Source organism: Aspergillus pseudotamarii (assembly GCF_009193445.1).
Source record: "Aspergillus pseudotamarii strain CBS 117625 unplaced genomic scaffold BDV38scaffold_90, whole genome shotgun sequence".
Lineage (NCBI taxonomy): Eukaryota > Fungi > Ascomycota > Eurotiomycetes > Eurotiales > Aspergillaceae > Aspergillus > Aspergillus pseudotamarii.
Genome location: NW_022475104.1, coordinates 107,024 through 117,439, shown reverse-complemented (window position 1 = coordinate 117,439; position 10,416 = coordinate 107,024). Strand labels below are relative to the sequence as shown.

Below are 10,416 nucleotides of genomic sequence, written 5' to 3'. Positions count from 1 at the left end.
GCTGCCTGCAGATGTAGTGTGCCTGGCTGACGAATATTCTTTTTGTATTCTGGTGAAGAGGGGGTTTTTTTTCCTGCTCTTCTTTTGTTGTAAAGGTAATACGTACGGAGTACCTCCTGTGCGGAGTCCCTAAAGATAAAGTGGAGAGAATTTATGGCGATTAAGGTTTTGGTGCGATAAATTTTTGGTTCGATTTGAATTTTGTTTCAAGTTAGGGTTATTAAATATTTACGGAGGCTTCGACTCCACATCCAAACTTTATACAATACAAGAATAGATATATCTCATCGTCCGTCCATATCGTGTAAGAAAATCACCAAAGAAAAGGAGTTGGTAAGAGATTAGCGGAATGGCAATCCAGGACCCTTGCAGGCATCGGCGTGGATAAAGTACCACACATGCGAATGGAACGCTAGGAGATCAGGAAGTCCGCCGCTGGTGCCGGTGTTTCCCTCGAAGTTAACGTATCCATCGAGCACGGTGACTTGGTTGTCGGTGACGGTAGTGTTATCTGGAGCGGTGATATAGTATTCGGGGCTGATGTGCACGTAGCCCATAGTCAAGAGCGGCAGCTTGGGGACGGGGTCATCATTGTGAGTGAAACGGTAGTTGTTGCCTTGGTTAGTGATGAACTCGGCCAAAGCCTTGTTAGCCACACGTGGCGCGGCGTATGCGTACAGGATCGCGTCGCAGTTCTTCGTGCGCAGGTCAGCAGCTGCGAGCGAGGCGATGGCGGCCCCGAGACTGTGGCCGACAACGACGATTTTGTAGTCGCTGTGCTCGGGCTTCAGCTCATCCAGGGTCTTGATAATTCTGTCGCGGACGACCTTCCAGGCGGTCCAGAAGCCCAGTTCGGCCTTGCAGCCTTTGCACAGTCCTGGGTCAATTTGGGGGAAGGTTGCATCGGTGACCCAGTTGCGGACGGAGTAGGAACCACGGAAAGCGACGATAATGGCCTTGTTGGTGTTGTCTACGGCCACGAAGCCGGCAGTATCGGTGATAGTGTCGCTGTTAGGGTTATTGGTTGAACGTCACGGTACTGGGAACTCAGGTGACTTACTCGGAGAAGCTGACCTTGACGGTGGCATCAGCCGCCTCGACATCCGGGCAGTTGCCCACAGAGCAGTTCAGCTTTTCACCGTCTTTGGCAACGTAGTTATTAGGGCAGTAGGTGGCAGCCGCATATTGCACCCAGAACTTGAAGTCCTCGAGCTGGGTGGTAGGGATGTCTAAAGAATGAGCTGGTGTCCGTCTAGAAGAGATCATGAAGTAGATTCGGTACCTCTAACATCAATTGCCGTTGGGTAAGCGTAACCCAACAGGGCCACTGAGGATAGAACAGAAACAACGCCGGAGAGGAAGCGCATCTTGGGCAGTATGCTTCGCAGGGTCTACTCAATGGATAGAGACAATGCTATTGTGAGGATGAACTGGAGGAACAAAGTGGACGTGAAAACGACGCCTATTAAATAGTTACATTTCTGTATATAGACTTCTCCAAAAACGATATCCCCGATCCGACAATCGGTTTTTATGTGGCTCCGCTGAAAAAAAGTGAGACATGGTATGCGCGATCTCAATAGTCTACCATCGATGCTCTTGGCCTGATCGAGCTGAAATGGTTCAGTTGACCCTACCCATCCACGCGGATCCACTGCTTAAGCTGACGAAGAATGCCACGAAATCAGCCTCGGCACGCTCAAAAAGGATGTTGATCAAACGGGGACAGGCTTGATTGCAAAGCTTGTGCGTCTTGTCATTTCTACATACGGCGGCTTTCGGCTTAACCTTCTCACCAGCAGTACCCGCAGCCCACACTGGATACACTCGAAGCAGAAGCGTGAAAGAAAAAAACGCCGAAAATCAAAAGGCACAGAAACTCAAAACAAAAAGGTACCTGTTGGCTGACGATCCGGCGAAACGGCTGAATCACATGTAGCACATGGTTCAATGTGACTTTTGGGAGCCAAAAATGCAGGGTCGCCCCACTCCGTCTTTGCCCTAAATCGAAGCTTTTTTATTTTTTTTTTGCGCTGAAGATCTCTCTCGGAGTCTCCGGCTACTTACTAACTGACTACTGTAGGACGATACCCTCGTTTCTTAACACAATCCTGCACCAATAAGACCCGTGCCCGCTGTCGATCTCTGCTCTCTTGGTGCAAAGTCCCTCCAGGCGTTCTGGGGTTCCTTGATTATTCTCACGCAGAAATTAAGTCCACTCCGTGAACTCGTTTTATTCTCGTGACCATCTTCGGCTTTCCTTCCCTCATCGCCGGCGGAAGAAAACAATCGCCCGACGGTCTTATTCGACTATGGAAATTTTTATTGAATCCTTCCGAACAAGCTGAGCAAGAGAAACCCAATCATATGAAAATATATTTCCCTAGAATCGTCGAAAATTTCCCTCATTCTACGCCCGTTTTACCCCAACGGCTGGGGCCAACCGGCTCCTCTGACGTAGTCGAGGCCCGAATACGAGGAAAAGCACCGGGATCGGAATCAGCACTACGGCGATACAGCCGAGCAAAGTGCCTGCCCATTGAATGCCCAAGTTATTGAACATCTGCCGCGTGAAAAGTGGGAAGCACGCTCCCACCATGGATCGCATCATGGTGTTAGCTGCAAACGCCGATGCCGCGCTGAGATAAGGAAAGCAGTATCCGTTAGCCCGAGAATAATTAAACGCCGAGTGACACGCAACTTACAAATTGAGATACGAATCAAGTAAGTAATTGAACCCCTGCATGAATATCGAGGTGATGCCGAATCCCACCATCACTCCGGCCGCCGTGGGAGCCATCCAGTGGATCGATGGATTCCAACCTGTCCAGCCAAACCTATTACATACTGTTAACTACAGGTCCTGGCCCAGCATATGGCCACGCGTATGGCATGATGGGAGTCCAAAAGGTCACTCACCAGAAGAGCCCTCCTGCAAATGCAACACCACCAATGATGCAGGGGGGTAGTCGCCACTCAGGTACGGGCACATTACTATTAGCCTCCAACTTCCGGGAGTATGACTTCTGAAGTGAGAGAACGAAGCTACTGCCCGATATCTCACCAATAATCAACCCTATAAATGGCAATCCGCTCACACCACCGGTCATGCCATGGGTGCCTTGGAAGACAATCGGGTAGGCCGACAGCAGCGCATAGGCCAGTCCATAAATGAAGGACATATACAAGGTCAGAAGGAAGGCGATGGGCTCGGTGAATAAAATGAGAAATGGCCTTGCGAGGTTCTTAGTCACCAACTCCCGGAAATCGATCTCATGTTCATCCTGCCGTGCATGAATCCCCCAGTTCCTGGTTTGTCGGCGCAGGATGGCCGCTTTTTGCATCAATACGACGGGTGCGTACGTCTCCTGTGCGAACAGCGCCATCAGGGTCAGGCTAAAGAACCCGACAAAGGCCGGTATATATAGCGTCCACCGCCAGCCCAAGTAGCTCTCTGCAGTGAACCCACCGATAAATGGCGCGGTGAACGGTCCGGTGAACACAGACATCGTATAAACGGCAATTGCAATACCTCGATGATGGTTATTGAACAGATCCGATAGACTAGCTGGGACAAGAGCGATGACACTGGCGGCACAGAATCCGGAGAAGAATCGGGTCAGCATGATGGTTTGCGTGTCTTTCGCCGTCGCGCAGGCGATCGTGAAGATATCGAATCCGAACATGCCAATCAACATGGGCCATCGTCGTCCGATCAACTCAGATGCCGGCGCCCATATCGTTGGCCCGGCAGAGAACCCCAGCACATATAACGTTGTACCCAGCGCAGCCACTTCTTTACCGAATCCGAACTCTTTCATAACACCCTCCGAGGCCGTGGCGAAAATAGCACTAACATACGCCGTAACAAGTGCACAGAACGTCAAGAGCGATCCTATAAGAACACTGTTTCTGGATTAGTGCTGGTGCCTTGGCCACATCGCGATCAAAGTACAGCATACCGCCTTCCCATAGGCCAGTTCTGAGGGTGCATAGGGTCGTCCGATCCTTCGAACTCGACCACGTATTCCTCCGCGTCCGGTAGTGGAGGGGGGTAGTCTTTCCCGGCTCCCATGGGCAGCCATTGCTCTCGAGGGATCCGGCTTCGATTCGATCCAACGGTAAGTTGCTGCTGTAGGCGAGATGTGTTAATACGCTCAAGTTCGACACTATCATGGAGGGTACTAGGACGGCGCTGCGATTCGAGGTCGGCATCTCGAGGCGGAGAGGGAGCCAGATACCCCCCAGAGGTAGAGCTGACCGTCTCCTTCAAGGCCTTTTCGACAAGGCCGTGTGCCATGATCCCGATACCTAAAAGCCCTACGCCGCGAGTCTCGCGTAGTCTACTCCGTACACAGGCAGGAAACGACACCTGAAAGATTTTAACTACGCGAGGCAGGCGACCTAACTTTTATTTTTATTTTTTCTTATTCCTTCGAAGAGACACTCCGGTGGGTCAGAAATTCATACCCGAGTCATCGGCGTGACTACCGTAATATAAGCGCATAGTCCAGATTTGGGGTTCTACCAATCCTGCAAGGTGCCAGCACCCATGGGGTCAACACAACATACTATGGATTTAAGAACTTGTCGAACGAGATTTTCCCGCCAGCGAATCAGCACACCGGGATGCTGGTCCAGCATGGATGTAATTCCGCGGTTAGCACGTCTTTTCGGGACTAAGAAATTAGTGGTGGACACCTTCATCCCGAAGTTGGGTCCGTTCAGCCGGTTAGTCGGCATGGCGCTTCCTTTTCGGGGGTTGCCAAACGGGCCACGATATCGAATCAGCGCCCTCGTTGAAATCTCGATATACGAAGTACATTCGGGTGTATACGTACCCCAGTCGTAGTATTATTCATTTCTTCCCCCAAAGAAGAATTGTCTACGACGTTCATGAATTCCTAACGAGGTTCTATCTTCAATTGAGAAGTAATGCTGCTTGTGTTTCTCTTGTTCGGTAGCAGGCATACCTCTGCCGATCCCATTCTCTAGGGCTTACTTTCGGTCCGTCGCATGGCTGCGGTTCTTGGCACCCGTTCCCTTGGCTTATCGGCATCAATACTCGTTAAGCATTTGGGCTATGGAGTTTGAACCACGTTTTCGCTACCATTTTAGGCACTGATCTGATGAAATATGTCGGAAGGCAAATCAAAAGCAAAGAAAAAAAAATTCAAAGTTCATAATTTTCAAACGGCGATTGCTATCTAACCTGAATAGCTCAGCTCGTACAGAGAACTCGTTGCATATCTGGCCCCAAAGCCCTACCTTAACCGTTCAAAACCTGAACCTCATTATATGAACATTGATAATCAGATAGATCCCTACCCCAAGTAACGTCGTATGAGCCAAGAGAAACCACGGAATTGAATCCGCGGTGGATTAAGCCAGGGACTGTGCCTGACGCAAGAGACCCACAATATTGTTTTCTGTTCGGCTCTTTCTTGTGGTTCGTCAATAACGAACGATAACAGCCCTTGGATAATTATACATTACATCTTCATCACACCTCCAGGAGGCACCGCTTGCCTTTGGGCGACATTAGGAAGAACAACATCTGTTCCATGTCGTTATCGTTGAACTCGTACTTGCTAGAAATATTGGCATTGGGGAAGTAGCGGAAGAAGTAGCCGGTGGCGAGTCGTAGCTCGATCTTTGCGAGGTGTAGTCCAATACAATCTGCATGGTTTGTGTGAGTAGCGTGGTCACTATAGCTTAAGAGAGCACTATAGCTTAAGAGAGCATAGAAGCTTACTGCGAGATCCGGCCCCAAATGGCATGAATGCGTCTTTCATGAGCTTAGTAGGTGAGTCCCATCGGGACGGTTCGAATCTGATATGTAATCAGCAATGAACGGGTCATTCGCTTATTTCAAGTCTTACCTCTCCGGATCAGGGTAAGCAACCGGGTCACGATGCAAACTATACAGCTGCGTGCTAACAGTAGAACCACCAGGTATCCAGTGGCCTCCCATCGTCGTTCCCTTCGGTGGTACACTGCGTGGCAGAGCTGAAGGAACAGCAGGGTAGAGACGGAGAGCCTCGTTGATTACCTGGTTCAGGTAGGGCAGTGGCCGCAGGTCCTCGTCCGTGAAATCATCCCGAATTCCTGCCAATTCGTCGACCAACTTCTTCTTAATCTCAGGATCCCGGCAAACAGCCCAAACCAGGTAGGTCAAAGTATTGGCAGTGGTGTCACTACCGGCCACAATGAAACTTTGCGCATCGTCTCGGATTTCATTATCTGGCAGACCTTCCTCACCCGCATTGTACAGTTTGGTGAAGACAGTCGGTTTTGGGTTCTCCGGGTTCTCGGCCAAAAGACGTTTGTACCGATTAATAGATTCCGTCGCATATCCGAACACACGGTTTCCACTTGCATTGACCTCCTTAAAGATGGGGAGAGGGAGCAGAGTCGCCAACTTGACGAGGATAGGGAAGCTTGCACGAATACCACCAATAACCGAGATCATTTCGATGTCTTTCACATATTGGTTTTTCTGCGGTGCATCAGCTAAACAGCATCTGGGCGAAGCAAAGAGTCACCAACCTTTCCCTTTTCCAACATGCGGAAGGACTCTCCGAAGGTAATTTCACCGATAATATCCGTGGCCATGAAGAACCACCATTTATAAACATCCGCCACGCCACGAGTCTTCATCTCTTCCTGCATTTTCTGGACAGTAAGGCGGACTCGAGAGTCGATCAACGGCTCCATCGACTTGAGTGACAGTTCAGACATCGGAGATGAGAGGAGTCGACGGTGGGCATTGTGAAATTTCGGGTCGGTGGTAGTAAAAATACTCTGTGTATCCTTGCGGTTCAAGAGGGAATACCAAGGGGATTTAAGGAAACCACTTCCGATGCGATGGATTTCGCGTGCGCCACTAATGTCGGAAATATCGACCTCGTCGGGTCCAATTCGTACAACCGGGCCTGTTCCCATCATTAACCACGATTACGTATGTTTTGGAAACGCGACGAACCATATTTTTCATGCAGAGCGTGAACATATCGGGGCCGCTGGCCGGTGACGACTTTGTATCGGAGAGGGAGGTCGGTAAACTTGGTATACCAGGGACCTGGTAAGTAGCTTAGGTGACTTCTCTGCGATCTGTATACGACCTACAGCGCGAATCAGCAGAGGCCGCGATGCAATGGGGTCAGTGTGCAACCTACCGAGAGAACGTATACCAACACAGCGATCGATGCGATGGCAGGAATATTGTCCCGAATAAACCCGGAATCCATGTTGTTTGCTGATACTGACAAGCCCTTGGATATTTTCTCTAATCAACGCAAGTCATGAATTCCCTAGCTACACCCTAGACTTCATGAAGGTGAAGATTAGAGGTGCTGACAGGGTTGGAGTCTGGTTTTAATGGAACCCGCGCCGTTATATGCAACGTTGGACTGTTGACACCTGGCTATGACACCTGAACTTCTCCACGTCTCACGCAGGACATGGGCAACAGATGTAAGATAAGTGAGCCTCTGCCACTGAGGAAGAGACGGGCCAGACTCGACGGGGTCGACGGATGCGTGGTCTCATCAAGGGATGCCGCTTCTGGAAGGACATCCCTTGATACCCACTCCGCAAACAACAACATGGCAAAGTCAATTCAACCCATAACAGTACGATTAAAAGAAAGCTATGTAATCAAAATATGTGAAGATAATCTAAATTAATCTCTTTCTTCCGATTGCAGTGTGGGTATGTCTTTTGCGTCCCCATTAGCAATTGATTCCGCCATGTACATACTACCGTTTGAACTACTCTTGGATATGTATAGCCAGCCACCAACTCTTCTTTCTTCCCATTCACGTACTGTCCCTATATCTTTCACCAATGGCAGGCGCCGTGTCATTTTTCCATGAAGGGTAGGTCAACCACAGGGCGTTTCTCAACCATGATTCTCCTGGAGCCGATGCAACATTACAAATTGGGACCGATGTCACCTTCCTCCACAAGTAGGATATCACGCCAAAATGCCTACCGTTTCATAAAATTGATAATGATTGAGGAGTAAATACATCGAGGGCTTGATGAAAGGAAGCTTGTCCCAAGATGCCAATGCCGGTCTCAAATGCCCCTCGGTAAACTATGTAAGGCCAGTAATATCAGGACAACATTCATGAAAGCACTAGATATGGGTTAGACAATACGCTGTTTTAAAAATTCCAACACTCACCTCTCAAGTCCAACAGGGCAAGCACACTAAATATGTGAAATACTATTGAGATACCAAAGGGCCCTGCACAAAGTGATTCTAGAACCCACATTACACACTAGATAGGCAGTTTTACTGGTAACCAGAACGGATAAATAATCCTGCGAATGTGTAGCATTCCGCAAATGGAATGACGCATAAATGAAAACAGCTTCGGGATCTCGATATCAATTGTCTATTCTGGTATGGCATACATCGAGTCATGCCATACTCCTAAAGCTCCAAATACGCAAGGTGGTATCTACGCCTTTTATATTTTCATATGTACATCATTCTTCCTTTGGCCATTAGTAATCCATATAGACTAGATAACTCCATCGCATAAGAATATCCGTATATATTTAATTCGTAGATCAATCATTCTGGAGATAACTGTATAAGATTTTTCTAGTGCGGCCTTGAAACAACTAGCATCGAGATCTACTGACTACACTGAGTGTGAGGTAGTCATACGACTACCAAGTTATACTCAATAATCAAGCAGGGAGCCCTCCTTTAATCGCTATATAGGCAATTTGGTTGATATGTGCGCCATTCGGCGGGGTAGGTATGCATTGATTAGGGTTGTCGTAATTAGTTGGAGAACACATGATGTCAAGGGGTGCATGGGTTCATGCTCTCCAACACCAACACTAGCGCTGTAGGGCTCCACTCACTACCGTCATAGATTGGAGCATACTAAACATATAAATGTAACTATTTTACTAATGCTCACTACATCCCTTTGTAAACATCCCCTGCACGAAATGCCTCCGTCCATTCCCGAGACAATGTGGGCAGCCCAAATCACTGAAGTATGCGTTTCCATCGTCCTATCAACAGCCACTACCTAACCCTCCAGTTTCACAAACCATACACTATCTCAACGGTCAATGTTCCTCAGCTCCGTCCCAACGAGCTCCTTGTGAAAATACACGCCGCGGGATTCTGTCATTCGGATATACAAGTGCTGCGTGGAGAACTCAATAGCCCACTGCCCTTAATTCCATCCCATGAGCCGGTAGGCACAGTTGTCCAGGTAGGAGAGGAGTCTGCCTCAAAATGGAAAGTCGGCGATCGGGTGGGTATCTTGAATTTCAAAAATGCATGCGGTAATTGTGCAGGATGCAGAGGATCTCGCAGAAGATACGGAGAAATGGATCCGCGATTTTGCGATTACAGAGAGACGGGGGGCTTCAAGAACGATGGCTGTTTTGCCGCTTATATGGTTGCTGACTCAGCGACAACAATAGCTCTCCCTGACTCTGTGTCCTTTGAACAAGGAGCGCCACTATTATGTGCGGGTGTACGTCGCTATTCCTACATCCCACGGGAGAAGAGCCAGAGCTAAGATTTAGGCCACCGTTTGGGGAGCGATCAACAAGGTGCGACCATTTCTCCAAGCAGATGATATGATCGGTGTGATTGGGATCGGGGGGCTCGGACAGCTGGGCGTACAGTTTGCTAAATCATTGGGATACCGAACCGTGGCTATCGATAACCGAGATACGAGTCTACAGCTTACGGACGACATGCCCCCTGAGCTTCAGCCGGATCTTCTAATAAACTCTACACATGACGATGCAAGCGAGAAAATTCTGGAGCGAACTGGTGGTGAAGGCCTGGCCGCGGTGATCAATTGCGCAGATTCGATTGCCGTCAACGCCTGGAGCTTGGGACTACTGCGTATTGGTGGCATAGCGGTCCTTCTAGGTCTGCCGCCGGAACAGTGGCGATTTGATACTCACCCTATTGTCTTTCGGGAGTTGGTTCTACGAGGAAGTTATGTTGCTAGTCGAGAAGAGGTGGAGGAGATGATGGCGGTGGTGGATCAACATGGAGTTCGGTCTCAGTTGACAGTGGTGAAGAAAGATGATATCCTGCAGGTCCCCGAGATGTATTTATCCAGATCGTTTCGCGGGCGTCTAGTTGTGAAGTTTGATTTATGAGCAGTTGTTCATTCCGCTATCCAGGACCAGAAGCACATTGTTGTATAGAAAAGCAATTGTGAAAACCTAAGGTCTTTATCAAGTGATGGATCATGGCAGTTGATACCTTAGCCTTGAGGAGGTTGTTTAGATCGTCGACTATATTCAATGTATCTGAGTAGAAGAATTCTACAGAGTAGATATTCTATATTAACTAGAGATGCTCACTTCGATACTTGAGTTTGCAATCTTAAGTTTAAAAATATATCTACGCGGAAC

The 10,416-nt window shown here is 48.7% G+C and overlaps 3 protein-coding genes across 3 annotated transcripts; 1 reads left to right on the top strand and 2 right to left on the bottom strand.

Annotated features, from left to right (window-relative positions):
* Positions 1-341: 341 nt before the first annotated feature.
* On the bottom strand, positions 342-4,300 carry BDV38DRAFT_275397 (Alpha/Beta hydrolase protein; the record flags this gene model as incomplete). The annotated part of the gene is made up of 5 exons (XM_032058018.1): positions 342-1,008; positions 1,061-1,252; positions 2,706-2,837; positions 2,920-3,906; positions 3,963-4,300. The coding sequence occupies 5 exons, from the start codon at positions 4,298-4,300 to the stop codon at positions 342-344; spliced, it is 2,316 nt and encodes a 771-aa protein (XP_031908199.1).
* Positions 4,301-5,503: 1,203 nt separating this feature from the next.
* On the bottom strand, positions 5,504-7,616 carry BDV38DRAFT_297309 (cytochrome P450; the record flags this gene model as incomplete). Its single annotated transcript, XM_032063102.1, has 6 exons — positions 7,179-7,616; positions 6,986-7,124; positions 6,550-6,935; positions 5,883-6,499; positions 5,756-5,832; positions 5,504-5,679 (listed from the first exon to the last, which is right to left on the bottom strand). Exons 1-6 carry the CDS (start codon positions 7,248-7,250, stop codon positions 5,504-5,506), a joined length of 1,467 nt encoding a protein of 488 aa, XP_031908198.1. The 5' UTR covers positions 7,251-7,616.
* A 1,360-nt stretch (positions 7,617-8,976) lies between these two features.
* BDV38DRAFT_275395 (zinc-dependent alcohol dehydrogenase) lies at positions 8,977-10,158 on the top strand (the record flags this gene model as incomplete). The annotated part of the gene is made up of 3 exons (XM_032058017.1): positions 8,977-9,024; positions 9,072-9,515; positions 9,568-10,158. The coding sequence occupies 3 exons, from the start codon at positions 8,977-8,979 to the stop codon at positions 10,156-10,158; spliced, it is 1,083 nt and encodes a 360-aa protein (XP_031908197.1).
* Positions 10,159-10,416: the final 258 nt, after the last annotated feature.